This window comes from Amblyraja radiata, chromosome 9 (assembly GCF_010909765.2).
Source record: "Amblyraja radiata isolate CabotCenter1 chromosome 9, sAmbRad1.1.pri, whole genome shotgun sequence".
In the NCBI taxonomy this organism is placed as follows: Eukaryota; Metazoa; Chordata; class Chondrichthyes; order Rajiformes; family Rajidae; genus Amblyraja; species Amblyraja radiata.
The window spans coordinates 57,221,785-57,242,827 of NC_045964.1; the positions used below are offsets into that span (position 1 = coordinate 57,221,785).

At 49.7% G+C, this 21,043-nt stretch overlaps 1 protein-coding gene across 1 annotated transcript in view; it reads left to right on the forward strand.

Moving 5' to 3' along the window:
- ccdc88c (coiled-coil domain containing 88C) overlaps positions 1-21,043 on the forward strand; it is a 445,054-nt gene that overhangs the window by 55,269 nt on the left and 368,742 nt on the right. Inside the window, exon 2 of the mRNA XM_033027529.1 lies at positions 16,057-16,126. Coding sequence (XP_032883420.1) covers positions 16,057-16,126 — 70 coding nt within the window. The remainder of the gene's footprint in view (positions 1-16,056; positions 16,127-21,043) is intronic.

Consider the following 21,043-nt stretch of genomic DNA (forward strand, 5'->3'; position numbering starts at 1 on the left):
AAATTTTCTAATCAAAGAGTGGATGTGGAGAGGACAAACTCCGTACAGACAGCACCCGTAGTCGGGATCGAACCCCAGGCCTCAGGCGCTGCATGGCAGCAACTCTACCGCTGCCCCACGGTCTCTGTGCTGATGGAATGTTGATCTTGAAAGCTTTCCTCTGTCCGATAAAATATATATTTTTTAAAACACTAATTGGGTTTAAAGTTGGCCTTTATTCAAAGTGGAAAAGTAAATGTTTGTTTCGGGTTATGAATGGTTCTTTTGCAAGTTTAGCTTGATTCCCTTTTGTAGTGTGTTCATTGTAATCTCATTGCCAGAGTCGTTGTACTCAGCCCAGCCACGGACACAGATCAGTAAATTCCGTTTCCTTTGATCTCTGGATAAAAGAAAAAAAAAACTGGCAGTGAAGGTGCGGGAGTCGTCAGAAATGACCTTCAAATATTTGCAAGTTTCTCATCTTAAAAAAAAATCGATCCCCGCAGATGGGAGCTCTTCAAATTCTGTGAATGAAAGAACTGCAGATGCTGGTATAGATCGAAGGCAGACACAAAATGCTGGAGTAACTCAGCGGGTGAAGCAGAGAGAGAAGGAATGGGCGACGTTTCGGGTCGAGACCCTTCTTCAGTTTAGTTTAGTTCATTGTCACATGTGCTGAGGTACAGTGAAATTTTTTTGTTGCGTGCTATCCAGTCAGCGGAAAAGACAACACATGATTACAATCGAGCCGTTTACAGTGAATGGAGCGGCTGGGCTTGTACACACTGGAATTTAGAAGGATGAGAGGGTACCTTATTGAAACATATAAGATTATTAAGAGATTGGACACGCTAGAGGCAGGAAACATGTTCCCGATGTTGGGGGAGTCCAGAACCAGGGGCCACAGTTTAAGAATAAGGAGTAAGCCATTTAGAACAGAGATGAGGAAACACTTTTTCACACAGAGAGTTGTGAGTCTGTGGAATTCTCTGCCTCAGAGGGCGGTGGAGGCAGGTTCTCTGGCTACTTTCAAGAGAGAGCTAGATAGGGCTCTTAAAGATAGCGGAGTCAGTGGATATGGGGAGAAGGCAGGAACGGGGTACTGATTGGGGATGATCAGCCATGATCACATTGAATGGCGGTGCTGGCTTGAAGGGCCGAATGGCCTACTCCTGCACCTGTTGTCTATTGTTGGTTAATTAGCTTCTCTAAAGTGCCTCTAGTGTGTAGGATATTGCAAGTGTACGGGTGATTGCTGATCGGGTGGGTGAAAGTATCCAGAGAACCACAGACTCACCAACGGGAACATGTTTCCTGCCTCTAGCGTGTCCAAGACCTTAACAATCTTATATGTTTCAATGAGATACCCTCTCATCCTTCTAAATTCCAGAGCATACAAGCCCAGCCGCTCCATTCTCTCAGCATATGACAGTCCCGCCATCCCGGGAATTAACCTTGTAAACCTACGCTGCACTCCCTCAATAGCAAGAATGTCCTTCCTCAAATAAGGGACCAAAACTGCACACAATACTCAAGGTGTGGTTTCACTAGGGCCCTGTACAACTGCAGAAGGACCTCCTCTTTGCTCCTATACTCAACTCCTCTTGTAATGAAGGCCAACATGCCATTCGCTTTCTTCACTGCCTGCTGTGCCTGCATGCTTACTTTCATTGACTGATGAACAAGAACCCCCAGATCCCGTTGTACTTCCCCTTTTCCCAACTTGACACCATTCAAATAGTAATCTGCCTTCCTGTTTTTGCTACCAAAGTGGATAACCTCACATTTATCCACATTAAACTGCATCTGCCTACAAACCCGCACGTCTTAGGGATGTGGGTGGAAACCGGAGCACCCGAAGAAAACCCACTCAGTCGTGGGGGAGAACGTGCATGCTTTGTACTGACCCTTAGTCAGGATGGGTACCGACTGAGGGTCTCTGTCAAGACAAGTCATGTCAAGAGAGTTTATTGTCATGTGTCCCTGACAGGACAATGAAATTCTTGCTTTGCTTCAGCACAACAGGACATAGTAGGCATTGACTACAAAACAGATCAGTGTGTCCATATACCATTATATACGTAAATACACACATGAATAAATAAACTGATAAAGTGCAAATAACAGATGATGGGCTATTAATGTTCAGAGTTTTGTCCGAGCCTGATGGCTGTGGGGAAGTAGCTATTCCTGAACCTGGTCGTTGCAGTCTTCAGGCTCCTGTACCTTCTACCTGAAGTGAGGCAGCAACTCCACCTGCTGCGACACTGTGACCAAATGCCGCTGTTCGGATCTGCTGCTTTAATTGAGAATGTTTGTGCCTTTACCTTCTGTGGATTTGTTCCCAGATTTACACAGCTGGCGCAGTGTGGGAAAGCACAGAGCTTTTACAACCAGCGGGAGCCCGGGCGTAGTGTTTGTCCAACACGAGGTATTGCCCCCCTGAGGGTTTTTTATGGCCAGTGCTCCACTCTGCAGCATTCCTGACACACGGCTTGCCCGCATTACCATTTAAATGGCATTCCAGAGTACATCCACAAAATTCCCGTGGTATCCCAGAACATCATGGTACTTTCGTGAAGGGGCAACTCCTAATATTCCGGGAGGTTATTTTTTTAATTTTACATCTATTTCGATTATTAGTTTAGAGATACTGGCCCTTCGGCCCAGCGAGTCCACACTGACCAGCGATCCCGTACACTAGCACTATCCTACGCACACTCGGGACAATTTACAATTTTACCGAAGCCAATTAACCTACAAACCTGTGCAAGAAGGAACTGCAGATGCTGGTTTAAACCGAAGATAGACACAAAAAACTGGAGTTCTCTGCCTCAGAGGGCGGTGGAGGCCGGTTCTCTGGATGCTTTCAAGAGAGAGCTAGATAGGGCTCTTGAAGATAGCGGAGTCAGGGGATATGGGGTGAAGGCAGGAACGGGGTACTGATTGGGGATGATCAGCTGTGATCACATTGAATGGCGTTGCTGGCTCGAAGGGCCGAATGGCCTACTCCTGCACCTATTATCTATTATTGTAACTCAGCGGGACAGGCAGCATCTCTGGAGAGAATTCTCTGGTTGACGTTTCGGGTCGAGACCCTTCTTCAGACCCACAAAAAACCTGTAGTGTGGGTGGAAACTGGAGCACCCTGAGAAAATTCACACTCAGGGAGAACGTACAAACCTCGTACAGACAGCACCCGTAGTCAGAATCGAGCCTGGGTCTCTGGCGCTGTGAGGCAGCAACTCTACCGCTGCGCCCGCTGTGCTGCCCAAGAGCAAGTTATTCAGAGGCAAGGTCTTTGACTATTCCCAGTGGCGCCCCCATTGGCAGTCTGGCTGAGACAATTACGAGATCCAGCAAAACACAAATATATTATATGCAAAATGAATTCACCGTGTAATGTTTAATGGCATATGTGACTATAAACAAATAAATACATAAATATCCATATCCATAAGTGCTGGAGGAACTCAGTGGTTCAGGCCGCATGTGGAGGGAATGGACAGGTGATGCTTCAGGTCGAGACTCTTCAAACTGATCAAGATATCCACTGAGGTGATGTTTCGGGTCGATACCCTTCTTCAGACTGATGTGGGGGGGGGAGGGTGCTGGAAGAAGAAAGAAAGAGGCGGAGACAGTAGAAACTCCAGAGTATACAAGCCCAGCCGCTCCATTCTCTCAGCATATGACAGTCCCGCCATCCCGGGAATTAACCTTGTAGACCTACGCTGCACTTCCTCAATAGCGAGAATGTCCTTCCTCAAATTATGGGACCAAAACTGCACAGAATACTCCAGGTGTGGTCTCATTAGGGGCCTGTACAACTGCAGAAGGACCTTTGTGCTCCTATACTCAACTCCCCTTGTTATAAAGGCCAACATGCCATTCGCTTTCTTCACTGCCTGCTGTACCTGCATGCTTACTTCCATACAGACAGCACCGATAGTCAGGATCGAACCTGGGTCTCTGGCTCTGTGAGAGAGTAGCTCTATCCACTGCGCTACTCTGCCATCCCTAACAGTTGCAGGAATGTGTTGTGCCAAATGTTTAACGGTTGGGTGGAGTTCCCCATGCTGCTGTTGCTGTTTGTTTTCCCCATGTTGGTGGATCCGAGGAGCAATCTGGACAGGAAAACGGATGGGGCTTTGTTTGTCCGGGGCTGGGCTGGTACCAACATGTGCCGACATGAACAGCGCGTGTGTTTCCCTTGTCAGTTGCCCTGGCAGTGTTGAGCAAGTTGTTTTCCAAAGGTCACCCATCAAAGCGAAGCCTACAATCCCCACGGTGCTCGATCACGGACAAAGGAGCCAGGCGCGACAAGGCTGCACCAGCAGAGTGCAGACAAACTAAATGCACCAGAGATCAGAGCTCCAGAGGTGATGCGAGAGTGACCTCTCCTGACATCCAGTGTAGGAAGGAACTGCAGATGCTGCTGGTTTAAACCCCACGCAACAAAAAGCTTTTTCAATATAGACACAAAATGCTGGCCTAACTCAGCGTGTGAGGCAGCATCTCTGGAGGGAAGGAATAGGCGATGTTTCTGGCCGAGACCCTTCTTCAGTCTGAGGGTTTGGATGTTGGGCTTTTCAATCTACCTCGGTACACGTGACAATAAACTAAATTAAGCTAATTGTCATTTTCAACGGGAACGGAACACTGAAATCCTGGAGATAGACACAAAAAGCTGGAGTAACAGACTCTGGAGCAAGGCAGCATCTCTGGAGCAAAGATGGTGTTATGTTGGAAACGGCAAAGAGAAGATTTACAAGGATGATGCAAGGACTCAATGAGCTGAGCTATAGAGAGAGGTTGAGCAGGCTGGGAATCTATTCCTTGGAGCGCAGGATGATGAGGGGTGATCTTACAGTGCTGTATAAAATGGTATATGGTCACACTGATCTGTTCTGTATTTATTTACTTATGTCTACAAAGCCCTCAATGGGCTTGCCCCCACCTCCATTAAAAGTCTGCTCACCCACCACACCACCTCCAGGTCCCTCAGATCGGCCGACCTGGGGTTACTGAACATCCCGCGGTCTAGGCATAAGCTCAGGGGCGACCGTGCCTTTGCGGTTGCAGCTCCTAGATTGTGGAACAGCATCCCTCTTCCCATCAGAACTGCCCCCTCCATCGATTCCTTTAAGTCGAGACTAAAAACTCATCTTTACTCTCAAGCCTTTCTTGACATCCTCTGAGCGAGGGCTATATGTATGTAGTGATGTTTGGACTTAATCTATGAACCAATGTTGTATAACGTTAGTACCTCCACCAATGTGAAGCACTTTGGCCAACGAGAGTTGTTTTTCAAATGTGCTGTAGAAATAAAAGTGACTTGACTTGACTTATTTATGCCGACTATATTCTGTTGCGCTGAAGAAAAGCAAGAATGTCATTGTCCTATCTGGGACACATGACAATAAACTCTCTTGACTCATGAGAAGAATAGATCGGGTAGATGCACAGGGTATGGGAATCGAGAACCAGTGGGCATGGGTTTAAGGTGCAGGAGGAAAGATTTCATAGGAATCTGAGGGGTAACCTTTTCACACAATGGGTGGTGGGTGTATGGAACGAGCTGCTGGAGGAAGTAGTTGGGGCAGGTATTATTGCAACATTTAAGAAACATTCATACAGATACATGGATAGGACAGGTTGAGAGGGATATGGGCCAAATGCAGGCAGGTGGGATTAGTGTAGATGAGGCATTTGGCCGGTGTGGGCAAGATGGGCCGAAGGGCCTGTTTCCACGCTCTGTGACTCCACGCCTCATTCTGAAGGAAGGAACTGCAGATGCTGGTTGACACTGAAGATAGACACAAAATGCTGGAGCAATTCAGCGTGTCAGGCAGCATCTCCGGAGAAAATGGACAGATAACGTTTCGGATTGAGACCCTTCTTCAGACTGGGGTAGAGTTTAGATTAGAGTGGTGTAGTGTAGTGTAGTGTAGTTTATTGTCTCATGTTCCAAGGTACAGTGAGTTTTTGTTGCATACATATCAAGGAGATTTTTGTCATATGTAATTACAATACCCGGTTACCATATAAGTAAGTAAGTACGTTTATTGGCCAAGTATTCACATACAAGGAATTTGCCTTGGTGCTCCGCCCACAAGTAACAACATGACATACAGTGACAGTGCAAAGAAACAGCCCACTGAGTCTACATGCAAATGTTTTAGCGACCATATATTTATGTTATTGCATCAACATGCCTTCGAGTAAGAATTATTGTATCTTATTTGATCTGGTATATATACTCAAGAGTGTTTTATTGTCATATGTCCCCGGTGGGACAATGACATTCTTACTTGCTGCAGCACAACAGAATATGTAAACATGTAAACATTGTACATAACTGGGGAAAAAAAGAAAAGGTTCAATAAATAACAAATATAGTACAATAATAATATCATCTTTTGCAGTTCAGAGCTCAGAGCTTATTTGTTGTTGTGTTTAGCAGCCTGATGGGTGTAGGGAAGAAGCTGTTCCTGAACCTGGATGTTACAGTTTTCAGGCTCCTGTACCTTCTTCCTGATGGCAGTGATGAGATGAGTGTGTGGCCAGGATGGTGTGGGTCCTTGATGATTTTGGCTGCCTTTTTGAGGCAGCGACTACGATAGATCCCTTCGATGGTGGGGAGGTCAAAGCCGGTGATGGACTGGGCAGTGGTCACAACCTTTTGTAGTCCTTTTCGCTCCTGGACGTTCAAGTTGCTGAACCAGGCCACGATGCAGCCAGTCAAAATGATCTCTACGTGTAGAGGTTTAGGAAAATCCTCTTCGACATGCCTCTTGCCCAGAGTAGGGGAATCGAGGACCAGAGGGCATATGTTTAAGGTGAGGGGGGGGGGGGGAGGATTTAATAGTTTGAGATTAGTTTGTCACTTACACCGAGGTACAGTGAAAAGCTTTTGTTGCATGCTGTCCAGTCAACGGGAAGACAATACATGATTACAATCAATCGATTTACAGTCTATAGATACAAGATAAAGGGAAATAAGGTTAGTGCAAGATTAAGCCAGTAAAGTCCGATCAAAGATAGTCTGACGGTCTACAAAGTGGTAGATAGTAGCTCAGGACCGCTGTCTGGTTGTGGTAGGATGGATCAGTTGCCTAATAGATAGATAGATAGATAGATAGATAGATAGATAGATAGATAGATAGATAGCCTTTATTGTCATTCAGACCAAAGCCTGAACGTAATTTCAGCAGTCATACATACAATACAATAAAAACAACAATAAACACATATTAACATCCACCACAGTGAGTCCACCCAGCATCTCCTCACTGTGATGGAGGCAAAAGTCTTAGGTCTGCAGTCTCTTCCCTCCTCTTCTCCCTCTGCGCTGAGGCGATACCCCATGGGCGATGTTACAAATCAGTCCCGCGGCTCCAACACCGTGGCCCGGGGTGGTCGAAGCTGGTGCCCACCAGTCCTGCAGACGCAGCCGCTGGCCCGCGGCCGAACCCCGGACTCAGGCCACCACCGCCAGAACACCGTCCCAGCCACCCTCACGTGAGTACCGTACCGTCTTCAGCCTCGGGCTGGGCCGCCCCGACATGGGCGCCGAACCTCCCTCTGGCCGGGCCGCCTCGACATGGGCGCCGAACCTCCCCCGGGCCGCCCCGACATGGGCGCCGAACCTCCCTCTGGCCGGGCTGCCCCGACTTGGGCGTCGCTTCTCCCCCCGGCCGGGCCGCCCCGACATGGGCGCCGAACCTCCCTCGGGCTGCGAGCGCCGCACCTCCCCGAGCTCGGCCGCTCCGACGGGAGCCTCGTTCCACCCTCGGGCTGGCCGCCCTCACGGGAGCGTCACAACCTCTCACGGGGGCACTGTTCCAGCCCTGAGCCGGACCGCCTTCACGGGAGCGAGCTCAGGGCGAGTCCTGACGGGCTCTGCCTCCGGAGCCTCGAGGTCGCCAGCTCCATTAGGCCTCAGTGCAGACGGAGGCAGAGAAGGGGAATATGACAAAAAAGTCGTATTCCCCCGCAGGGAGAGACTGCAAACCCCGTTTAAACCCCCCCCCCCCCCAAAACACAAACTAAGAACCAAAAACTAGACTAACCAAAACGAAATAAACAACACAAAAAACACAAACAAGCGGGACTGCCGGTGAGCCACTGCTGCCAGGGCAGCGCCGCCACTCCGCCAACAGCTGGGAAGAAACTGTCCCTGCATCTGGAGGTGTGCGTGCGTTTTCACATTTCTGTACCTTTTGCCAGATGGGAGAGGGGAGAAGAAGGAGTGGCCGGGGGTGAGACTGGTCCTTGATTATGCTGCTGGCCCTGCTGAGGCAGCGTGAGGTGTAGATGGAGTCGATGGAAGGGAGGTTGGGTTGCGTGACGGTCTGGGCTGCGTCCACAATTCTCTGCAATTTCTTGCTGTCCTGGATGGAGCTGTTCCCAAACCGAGCTGTGATGCATCCCGATATAATGCTCTCTACGGCCCATCTGTAGAAGTTGGTGAGAGTTGTAGGGGACATGCGGAACTTCCTAAACCTGAGGGGTTAGGAATAGGAACCTGAAGGGTAATTTTTTCACACAAAGGTTGGTGGGTGTATGGAACAAGCCGGCAGAGGAGGTAGTTGAGGCTGGGACTAGCGCAACGTTTAAGAAACATTTAGACGGGTACATGGATAGCATAGGTTTAGAGGGATATGGGCCAAACGCAGTCAGGTGGGACTAGAGCAGATGGAACATGTTGGTCGGTGTGGGCAAGTTGGGCCGAAGAGCCTTTTTCCACGTTGTATCACTCTATACTCAAGTTCCAGAATTTCAGTGTGTTGGAAGGAACTGCAGATGTTGGTTTAAACCGAAGTTAGACACGAAGGTGACATTTCGACTGACGAGTCTGAAGAAGGGTCCCCACCTGATCTCCCGGTGACTCAGCACTTCAACTCCACCTCCCATTCCCAATCTGACCTTTCTGTCCTGGGCCTGCTCCATTGCCAGAGTGAGACCCAGCGCAAATTGGAGGAACAGCACCTCATATTTCGCTTGGGTAGTTTACACCCCAGCGGTATGAACATTGACGTCTCTAATTTTAGGTAGCCCTTGCTTTCTTTCGCCCTCCTCTCCCCTCCCCTTCCCAGTTCCCCTACTAGTCGCACTCCGCCTACATTATAACTCTGTCCCGCCCCCTCCCTGACATCAGTCTGAAGAAGGGTCTCGACCCGAAACGTTACCCATTCCTTCTCTCCAGAGACGCTGCCTGTCCCGCTGAGTTACTCCAGCATTTTGTGTCCATCTCCAGAATTTCAGTGTTCTGTTCTTGTAAATGAAAATGAGTTTAGTTTAGTTTATTGTCCCGTGTACCAAGGTACAGTGGAAAGCTTTTTGTTGCGTGCTAACCAGTCAGTGGAATGACAATACACGATTCTTCTCGTCGAGTCCACACACAAGATTAGAAGTTGTTCAGCCAGAGATGAACACACTTCTCGGCATCTGCACACAATGGTGTCTGTCTTGTCACTTCTTGTGCGCGGTGGTGGAAAGATTGGTGGAAACAGGGCCGCAACGTGAACTCTCTTTCCTTGACCCCAATGCACGATTATAATCAACACTCTTGGCTCTTGATCATTTTTGCAAAATTACTGCGGGAAAGGGTTTGGAATTTACCGGTTCTTTATTTTTATATGTTTACTCTGTACCCCCAACGTGCAGTTGTGGGGGGGGAGGCGGCATGCAGCGTCACACACACTAACTAACCCCCCCCCCCCCCCCCCCCCCCCCGCACTCACGCTAATTACCCCCCTTGATATTATATTAATATTATTAATTTGCTCCTTTTACCCCATACACACCCTATCTACTGACACATAGCCCCCAACTTGCAGTCACATCTAGAGAGGGGGGGGGGGGGGGAGAGTGAGGGCAGAGAGAGAAGGGGCAGAGACAGAGAGAGAGACAGAGACACAGAGAGAGGGGCAAGAGGGAGAGGGGGTGGAGAGGAGGAGAAGAGGTAGCGTGGGTGAGGGGGGAAAGGTGGGGGAGGAGGGGAGGAGAGAGAGCGTGAGAGTGAGGGGGGGAGAGAGGGGGTGCTGAGAGGGGGGAGAGGTGGGGAGCGGGGAGGGGGAGGTAGGGGGAGGGTGGAGGGAAGAGGGTAGGGGGTGTGGAGGGGAGGGGGTTTAGGGGAGGGAGGGAGGGTGGGGGAGGGGATGGAGGGGAGGAGGGGGGAGGGGGGAGGAGAGATGGGGAGGAGAGATGGGGAGGGGAGGGGGGGGAGAGAGGGGAAAGAGGTGGAGGAGAGAGGATGTGCTGAGAGGGTAGGGGGGGAGGTAGGGAGGGTGGAGGGAAGGGGGTAGGGGTGTGTGGAGGGGGTTTAGGGGAGGAATGGTGGGGGAGGGGATGGACGGGAGGGGGGGAGAAAAAGAGGGGAGAGAGAGAGGGGGGGGAGGGGGGAGAGGAGAGGGGGGAGAGGAGAGGGGGGAGGGGAGAGGAGAGAGCGGGAGAGAGGAGGGGGAGAGGAGAGGGGGGGAGGGAGGGAGGGGGAGAGGAGAGGGCGGGGGGAGAGGAGAGGGGGGGAGAAGAGGGAGAGGAGAGAGGAGAGGGGCGAGAGGAGGTGTGGGGGGGGGGGAGAGGAGAGGGGGGGAGGAAAGGGGGGAGAACATAAAAAACATTTTAGAACCAAAAAAGACACATTCTGCAAGCATTGTAGAACCAAAAGAGACACTTTTTGCAAACATTTTAGAACCAATAAACAATTTTTGCAAACATTTTAGAACCAATAAACAATTTTTGCAAACATTTTAGAACCAATAGACACATTCTGCAAGCGTTTTAGAACCACTAAGGACACTTACACTTGAGTAGACATGTGTTCAGTATTATTCACAGCTCAGAGAAACGTGACCCTCTGCCTTCCTCCATCTTGAAGAGACTGATTGGGGCACACCACTTCCTAGTTTTATAGTCCCTCCCTCCTGCCGCCAGCAGGGGCAGCAGAGAGAATGGGGAATTTTGTAAAATCATTAATATCTGTGTCATTTTTCATCGACGGGAAAAATCCTCGGCACACATACGGCGGAGGGGGGCTCTGAGCAAGGTGGCCAAAAATAACGGGCGCACGGGCATCGGTCCCACTGAGAAGCGCGGAGGGGTATGTAGTTGTGCGCAACATCGCGTGGGGCTCCGAAATTTTTGTAGCGAACAAAATCTTCACGCGCCAACGGCCTGTCACGTAACTGACGGCCACAGTGGGACAGGCCCAAGACCCTGGCGGGATGCAACGTCTCAACCTCCAACAGCAGCAGAAGTAGGCAAACGATCGCCGAACTGGGCCTGGGACTCACGGCCGTTGCGGATCCGGATCCGCCCCCACTCCTACTCCCAGAGCAGGGCCAAGAAAATTGGAGATAGACACAAAATGCAGGAGTAACTCAGCGGGACCGGCAGCATCTCTGGAGAGAAGCAATGGGTGACGTTTCGGGTCAAGACCCTTCTTTTAATTCTGAAGAAGAGTCTCGACATGAAACATCACCCGTTGCTTCTCTCCAGAGATGCTGCCGGTTCCGCTGAGTTACTCCAGCTTTGTGTCCATCTTCAAATGACGCCACGCGCTCCAGACGGCTGTGCGTACGCATGAAATCTCGCCCGACCTTCGCGGGACCATCGCGGCTCAACGCGACCACGAGGTAGCGTAATTTGCGTGCCAAGGACACGTAAGTGGGACAGGCCCTTTACTTTTCCACTAGAGAAAGCCTGCTTGAGAAGTCAAAAGTCAATTTTATTTGTATAGCACATTTAAAAACAATTCTCGTTGACCAAAGTGCTTTACATCAGTGCAGGTACTAACGTGCTACAAACAGTGTTACATAGATCTAACAATACATACATAAATACATACATACAGCGCTCCCTCAGAGGACCTCAAGAAACGCTTGTGAGTAGAAATAAGTTTTAAGTCTAGACTTAAAAGAGTCGATGGCAGTTCTGATGGGAAGAGGGATGCTGTTCCACAGTCTAGGTGCTGCAACCGCAAAGGCACAGTCGCCCCTGAGCTTATGCCTGGATGTTCAGTAACCCCAAGTCGGCCGATCTGAGGGACCTGGAGGTGGAATGGTGGGTTAGCAGATTTTTGATGTAGATTTTGTACACATAAAGGGGTGTGGGATAGTGTTAATGTGCGAGGATCGCTGGTCTGCGTGGGCCCGGTGGGCCGAAGGGCCTGTTTCCACGCTGTATCTCTGGGAGCCAGTGGAGAGAAGCCAGAATCGGGGTGATGTATTCCACCATGTATCTTTTATATATTTAAAAGCATTTAACCTTTTCAGTCTGACTAAAGAGGTGGGTTTTGTTTCCTGCATGCTAGTGTCCACGGTGTATAACTCCAGGAACATTTGAAAGCCAGCTTTACACAAACACCCGTGCCCTGTACCTCCCTCTGATCGATGTCACACCAGGTCATGGGGTTTGGAATTGTATCGTTTTGCAGGATCTTTATTGCTTGTGCGGCTGTGATAATGTTTCAGTCGGCCGATTAGTTGCTACGCTGTGGACAATAACAAACCAAGTGCTCCAGTATAATTGAAGCTCTATATTTCGGCAGAGCCATGTTCTGGTGAGAAACTCCAGTGTGGGCTAGTTGGGCCGAGTTGGGCCGAAGGGCCTGTTTCCCACACTGTGTCACTCTGTGACTCTAAATACAGTAAAACATTTTAGTTTAGTTTAGTTTAGAGGTACAGCATGGAAACAGGCCCTTCGGCCCACCGGGTCCGCGCTGACCAGCGATCCCCGCACATTAACACCATCCCACACATACACTAGGAACAATTTACATTTATACCAAGCCAATTAACCTACAAACCTGTGCATCTTTGGTGTGTGGGAGGAAGCCGAAGATCCCGGAGAAAATCCACGCGGTCATGGGGAAAATGTGCAGACAGCGCCCACAGTCGGGATAGAACCTCTAAGGGATAAGAATAAGGGGTAATTATTCCATTTAGAATGGAGACGAGGCAACACTTTTTCACAGAGAGAGTTGTGAGTCTGTGGAATTCTCTGCCTCAGAGGGCGGTGGAGGCCGGTTCTCTGGATGCTTTCAAGAGAGAGCTAGATAGGGCTCTTAAAGATAGCGGAGTCAGGGGATATGGGGAGAAGGCAGGAACGGGGTACTGATTGGGGATGATCAGCCATGATCAAATTGAACGGCGGTGCTGGCTCGAAGGGCCGAATGGTCTAATCCTGCACCTATTGTCTATTGTCTATTGTCTAACCCGGGTTTCAGGCCACCGTGCTACCCTGAAAATGTGAAAATCTGTACTCCTTGGGACATAGGTGACTGAGGGGTGATTTTATATTAGTGTATACAATCATGAGGGGCATAGATAGATAGCGTGAATGCACAGTGGTTAACCCAGGGTAATGTCCCAGAGGATTAGGTTTAACGTAAGCAAGGTTTAACGTAACGGAGCAAGATTTTAGAGTCATATAGAATCATACAGTACGGAAACAGGCCCTTCGGCCCAACTTGGTCAAGCCAACCCCATCTATACTGGTCCCACCTGCCCACGTTTGCCCCATATCCCTCTAAACTTTTGTATCCATGTACCTGCGCAAGTGCCTTTTATACAATATACAATATACAATACAATTTATTGTCATTTGAGCCTCAGTGAGGGTCAAACGAAATTCTGTTTCCACAGCCATACAAACAAAGACAATTTCCTACAGACATACACACAATTTAATTCACACAAACATCCATCACAGTGGACCCACTATGATGGAAGGCAAAGTATTTTCTCTCCCCTGTTCTCCATTTCTCTCCCGATATCCAAGCACCAGGTGGGCGATGCTAAGTCCCACGGCCATTTTAGGCCGTGTCGGGCGATTTACGGCCCCGCTCCCGGTCTAAAAGTCACAAAGTTGGAGCCCCCGGCGGGCGCTGGAATGTCCCACGGCCATGAAGCCGTGCCGGGCGATGTACGTCCCTGCTCCAGGTCGTTCCAACCCCGCGACACGGGCTGGAGAAGTCGCGTTGCGGGAGCTCCGGGTAGCGGTCTCTCTCTCCCCCCGGACCCGCGAGCTCCCGATGTCCCGACAGTCCACCGGACCTGCGGCTGCGGTGCTGGAGCCTCCGAGCCCCAGGAGTCGAGTCGCAGCAGTGAGTCACCACTGCTCCCCACGCTCCGAGGCCGGCCAGCCGCACGATGGTGAGTAGTCCGCAGCTCCGCAGTCTCCTGAGCCCCCGGGTCGTTCAGGTTGGAGGCCGCTCCACGGTGCTCGGCCCCAACGACAACGGAGACCCGACAGGGAAAAGGTCGGGTCTCCCGGACAGGGAAGAGATTTTCTGTTGTTATAGTACCTGCTCAACTACCACCTCTGGCACCTAGCTCAGGTTACCCTCTGCCTACCCCCCTCCACCCTGTAGTTCAGGGTCTCAGGAGCTGGCAACAACCTCTTAAATAGGAACCTGAGGGGCAACTTTTTCATTCAGAGGGTGGGTGCCTGGAACGCGCTGCCAGGGGTGGTGGTGGAGGCAGGTACGATAGTGGCATTTACGAGACTTTTAGACAGGCACACGGATCAGATTTAAAGGACGTTCTCAGAATTAAAGGACGTTCTTTTAGGAAGGAGACGAGGAGAAATTTCCTTAGTCAGAGGGTGGTGAATCTGTGGAATTCTTTGTCCCAGAAGGCTGTAGAGCCAAGTCAGATAGATAGATCCGTGATTAGTACGGGTGCCGGGGGTTATGGGGAGAAGGCAGGGGAACGGGGTTAGGAGGGAGAGATAGATCAGCCATGATTGAATGACGTTGATGGGCCGAACGGCCTAATTCTGCTCCTATTCCGTCTGATCTTATGATCACTTGCAGGCAGAGGAGATTAGGAACTGCAGAATCTCGTGTACGTGAATAAAGACGCAGTGCTGGAGTGACGCAGCAGGTCGGGGAGGATGTTTATATGCGACCATTCAAACCTGACCTGAAATGTCACCTGTCCGCGTTCTCCAAGGATGCTGCCTGACCCACTGATCTACGCCAACTCTTTATGTGTTTTTTATTTAAATTAATTTGTCTTGGCATCGTTTTCAGCAAGGACACGATGGGCCGAAGGGCCTGTTCTTGCGCCGCACTTTAATAGCCAGAAGTGTTTAGTTGTAAAGAGCATTTTATTGTCATGTGCCCCGGGCAGAACAAGGAAATTGTTACTTGCTGCAGCACGACAGAGTGTGTAAACATAGTAGACTGTGAACAATATAATAAACGAGAAAAAAAGTCCAGTATGTACACACACACACATGCACACATGCGCTTGCACACACACACACGCATGCATGCGCGCACACACACACACACTTATAGTTCCAAGACAAAACTAATGCCTCTATGTATCTCAGAGCATACCCGGGTCATAAGGAATAGGAGTTGAATTAGGCCATGCGGCCCATCAAGTCTACTCCGCCATTCAATCATAGCTGATCTATCTCTCCCTCCTAACCCCATACTCCTGCCTTCTCCCCATAACCCCTGACACCCGACATCAAGACTTGCCAGTTATAGTGTTTAAGAGCCTGATGGATGAAGGGAAGTTCCTGAACCTGGACGTTGCAGTTTTCAGGCTCCTGTACCTTCTTACTCATCATACTCATAATCATAATCATAGTTCCTGCCTTCTCCCCATATCCCCTGACTCCGCTATCTTTAAGAGCCCTATCTAGCTCTCTCTTGAACGGAAATAAATTTATCGGGACACACGGATAAAAATATAGCAACCCAGTGTTAAATTACTTGAAGAAAAATCATATTATTTTGTGAAGCCAGCATGGAGTGCGGTAATGAAAGAGGATGGGGAAATTGCTTGTCTCTCCCCTGTGTGCATCTGCTCCATCAGTCTGAAGAAGGGTCTTGACCTGAAACGTCACCCACCCCTTCTCTCCAGAGAAGCTGCCTGTCCCGCTGTGTTACTCCAGCGTTTTATTGTCCACGCTCCATCAGATCCCAGTTTGAAGTCACTGAGACTTGAATGGATATTTTCTAGATCGCTGTTTGATTGCTAAGTAAATTTACTGGGCGGAAGTCCACTCCTATTGAAAGTAATGCCCGTGTCTCGTTGTGTGTTTTATTAACAGGAGTGTCTGCAACAGTTGGTGGTAATGAATCTGCCAAATGTACTCCTGATTGCAAAAGACCCTCTCTCAGGTGAGTGACTCCAACCTTAACCACTAATGGCCCCATGTGAGGGCTCTATTCTAACCGCTTTAGTTTAGAGAGCCGCCCTTCGGCCCACCGAGTCCGCGCTGACCAGCGATCACCTGTACACTAGCACTGTCAATAGACAATAGGTGCAGGAGTAGGCCATTCGGCCCTTCAATCCAGCACCGCCATTCAATGTGATCATGGCTGATCATCCCCAATCAGTTCCCCGTTCCTGCCTTCTCCCCATATCCCCTGTCTCCGCTATCTTTAAGAGTATCTAACTCGTCTTGGACTCCATGCCACTGGATCCTGACCCAGATCTGTCAAGGACCGTGGGGTGGCTGTCTGTGCACCAGTCTCCCCACGTTAAACAAAGTCACGCACAGGCGTCCTCCATATAGGGAATAGCACCCTGGAGACACCCATGGTCAGCCACGCCCGAAGGGGGCCTAAGAAGAACTCTCTCTTGAAAGCATCCAGAGAATTGGCCTCCGCCGCCCTCTGAGGCTGATAATTCCACAGATTCACGACTCTCTGTGTGAAAAAGTGTTTTCTCATCTCCGTTCTAAATGGCCGACCCCTTATTCTTAAACTGTGGCCCCTATCCTACACACAAGGGACAATTCACAGAAACTTATTAACCTACATACCTGCATGCCCTTGGAATGTGGGAGGAAACCGGAGCACTTCTGAGAAAAACGCGGACACAGGTTTGTAGGTTAATTGGCTTCAGTAAAAAATTGTAAATTGTCCCTAGTATGTCGGATAGTGCTGGTGGACGGGGTGATCGTTGGCCGGTGTGGGCTCAGTGGGCCGAAGGGCCTGTATCTCAAAAGTCTAAATCTCTAAAATCTAAAGGCAAACAAAAGTGCTGGAGGAACTCAGTGGGTCAGGCAATATCAGTGGAGGGAATGGACAGATGATATTTCTGAAAACACTTTTATTGTCTATCCATTCCCTCCATGGATGCTGCCTGACCCGCTGAGTTGCTCAAGCTTCCAACATCTGCATGTTCGTTAGTGATAGGAGCAGGATTTGGCCATTCGCTCTACGCCGCTACCCATCTATCTTTCCCTCTCGATCCCATTCTCCTGCCTTCTCCCCATAACCCCTGACACCCGTACCAATGAAGAACCTATTATATATGCCTTAAATATATCCACTGACTTAGCCTCCACAGCCGTCTGTGGCAAAGAATTCCACAGATTCACCACCCTCTTTTGAGTTTAGAAGAAGAGTGAGGGGGGACCTCATTGAAACATGCAGAATAGTGAAAAGCTTGAATAGAGTGGACGTGGAGAGGATGTTTCCACTAGTGGGAGAGTCTAGGACCAGAGGTCACAGCCTCAGAATTAAAGGCCGTTCTTTTAGGAAGGAGATGAGGAGAGATTTTATGAGTCAGAGGGTGGTGAATCTGTGGAATTATATGCCAAGTCAGTGGATATATTTAAGGTAGAGATAGATAGATTACTGATTACTGCGGGTTATGGGGAGAAGACAGAATGGGGTTAGGAGGGAGAGATAGATCATAGAAACATAGAAAATAGGTGCAGGAGTAGGCCATTCGGCCCTTCCATGGCTGATCATCCAACTCAGTATCCTGTACCTGCCTTCTCTCCATACCCCCTGATCCCTTTAGCCACAAGGGCCACATCTAACTCCCTCTTAAATCTAACCAATGAACTGGCCTCAACTACCTTCTGTGGCAGAGAATTCCACAGATTCACCACTCTCTGTGTAAAAAATGATTTTCTCATCTCGGTCCTAAAATACTTCCCTCTTATCCTTTAACTGTGTCTCCATGATTGAATGGTGGAGCAGACTTGATGGGCCGAATTGGCTAATTCTATTCCTATCACTTATGACCTACGACCTCTTGCGTTTCTATTTTGTGACGGTGTCTTTGATGAATTTACGGTACGATATGTAGCGCACCATTCTCTGCTGGACAAGCGACGATGTATCTCTAGTTCCACAAGTGTGTCTTTTTATGAGGATTCCCTGCCCTGTGTCAGTGTCTGTTGCAAATGGATTGCTGGAGTTTTACCAACATGAGTGGACATTGAATAATTGTAAATGAGCGTCACGGTGGCGCAGCGGTAGAGTTGCTGCCTGACAACGCCAGGGACCCCGGTTCAATCCCGACTATGGGTGCTGTCTGTACGGAGTTTGTACGTTCCTCCCCTGACCTACGTGGGTTTCCTCCCACACTCCAAAGACGTACAGCTTTGTAGGTTAATTGGCTTCGGTAAAAATTCTAAATTATTCCTGGCGCGTAGGATAGCGCTAGTGTACGGGGTAACAACTGGGGTAACTCCGCAGGTCAGACAGTGTCCCTGGAGAACATAGATCGGTGGCGTTTCAGGTCGGGGCCCTTCTTCGGGGCCTGTTTCTGTGCTGTGTGACTATGAAACTGGAACACCTGGAGGAAACCCACACGGTCTCAAGGGCCCGTCCCACTTGGGCGTCATTTGCGCGTCACGCAGGCGGCGTGCGAAGATTTTCTGAATCCCAAAATCCTGGGGCGCCGCGCGAAACCGCGCGTCACTGCCTACGCCACCACGTCTCACCAAGCGCCATGCGTGCGTAATGCATGCCATGCACGCGTCACGTGTGCGTCACGACACGTGTGTGACACGTAAATGATGACGCGCAAATATCGTCCAAGTGGGACAAGCCCTTTAGAGAGAACATGCAAACTCTGCTGAATTATTTCTGCACTTTATGTCCTTTTGCGCATTAACCAGCATCCGTAGGAAGGAACTGCAGATGCCGGTTTAAACCGAAGATAGACACAAAAAGCTGGGGTAACTCAGCGGGACGGGCAGCATCTCTGGAGAGAAGGAATGGGCAACGTTTCGGGACGAGACCCTTCTTCAGACTGGTTGGGGATAAGGGAAACGAGAGATATAGACGGTGATGTGGAGAGATAAAGAACAATGAATGAAAGATACGCAAAAAAAGTAACGAAGATAAAGGAAACAGGCCGTTGTTAGTTGTTTGTTGGGTGAAAACGAGAAGCTGGTGCAACTAGAATGGGGGAGGGATAGAGAGAGAGAGAGAGAGAGAGAGAGAGAGAGAGGGAATACAGGGGGGGATAGAGAAAGAGAGGGAATCGATAGAAACCAGCATCTGCAGTTCCCTGTTTCTGCATTTAGTTTTGTTTTGAGATACAGTGTGGAAACAGGCCCTTCAGCCCACTGAAGCCACTTACGTAAGAATGCTGTTCATCGATTACAGCTCAGCATTCAACACCATTATACCATCAAAACTGATCACCAAACTCGGTAACCTGGGCATCGACCCCTCCCTCTGCAACTGGATACTGGACTTTCTAACCAACAGACCCCAGTCTGTTAGGTTAGACAAGCACACCTCTTCAACCCTCACCCTGAACACCGGCGTTCCACAGGGCTGTGTGCTGAGCCCCCTCCTCTACTCCCTCTTCACCTATGACTGCACACCTGTACATGGTACTAACACCATCATCAAGTATGCAGATGATACAACGGTGATTGGCCTCATCAGCAACAACGATGAGTCGGCCTACAGGGAGGAGGTCCAGCACTTAGCAGCATGGTGCGCTGACAACAACCTGGCCCTTAACTCCAAGAAGACCAAGGAGCTCATTGTAGACTTCAGGAAGTCCAGGGGCGGCACGCACACCCCCATCCACATTAACGGGACGGAGGTGGAACGTGTTTCTAGCTTCAGGTTCCTGGGAGTCAACATCTCCGATGACCTCTCTTGGACCCACAATACCTCAACTCTGATCAAGAAGGCTCACCAGCGTCTCTTCTTCCTGAGGAGACTGAAGAAGGTCCATCTGTCTCCTCAGATCCTGGTGAACTTCTACCGCTGCACCATCGAGAGCATCCTTACCAACTGCATCACAGTATGGTATGGCAACTGCTCTGTCTCCGACCGGAAGGCATTGCAGAGGGTGGTGAAAATTGCCCAACGCATCACCGGTTCCTCGCTCCCCTCCATTGAGTCTGTCCAAAGCAAGCGTTATCTGCGGAGGGCGCTCAGCATCGCCAAGGACTGCTCTCACCCCAACCATGGACTGTTTACCCTCCTACCATCCGGGAGGCGCTACAGGTCTCTCCGTTGCCGAACCAGCAGGTCCAGGAACAGCTTCTTCCCGGCGGCTGTCACTCTACTCAACAACGTACCTCGGTGACTGCCAATCACCCCCCCACCCCCCGGACACTTATTATCACTTATTATTATTTATTTAAATCATTTGCTATGTCGCTCTTCCAGGGAGATGCTAAATGCATTTCGTTGTCTCTGTACTGTACACTGACAATGACAATTAAAATTGAATCTGAATCTGAATCTGAATCTGAACCTCGCTGGCCATCGACCACCCGTTCACACTAGTTCTGTGTTATCCCACTTTCTCATCCACTCCCTACACACTAGGGGCAATTTACAGAAGGCAATTAATCTACAAATCTCCTCACAATTGAGGGGTTGTGATTCTTTCTTATGACATCTATTTAGTTTATTAGATCAGAGATACAGCGTAGAAACAGGCCCTTCGGCCCACCGAGTCTTCACTGACCAGTGATCCCCATATACTAGCACTAACCTACACACTAGGGACAATTTACAATATTACCGAAGCCAATTAATCTACAAACCTGCACGCCTTTGGTACGTGGGAGGAAACCGGAGTACCTGGAGAAAACCCACACAGGTCACGGGGAGAAGGTGCAAACTCCACACACACAGACTGCTCCTGGGGGGGGAGGTCAGGATCGAACCAGGGTCTCTAGCTCTGTGGGGCATCAGCTCTACCCGCTGCAGGGTAGAGCTGATGTGTTTTTGTGTTAATAGAGTCATAGAGTGATACGGTGTGGAAACAGGCCCTTCGGCCCAACTTGCCCACACCGGCCAACAATGTCCCAGCTA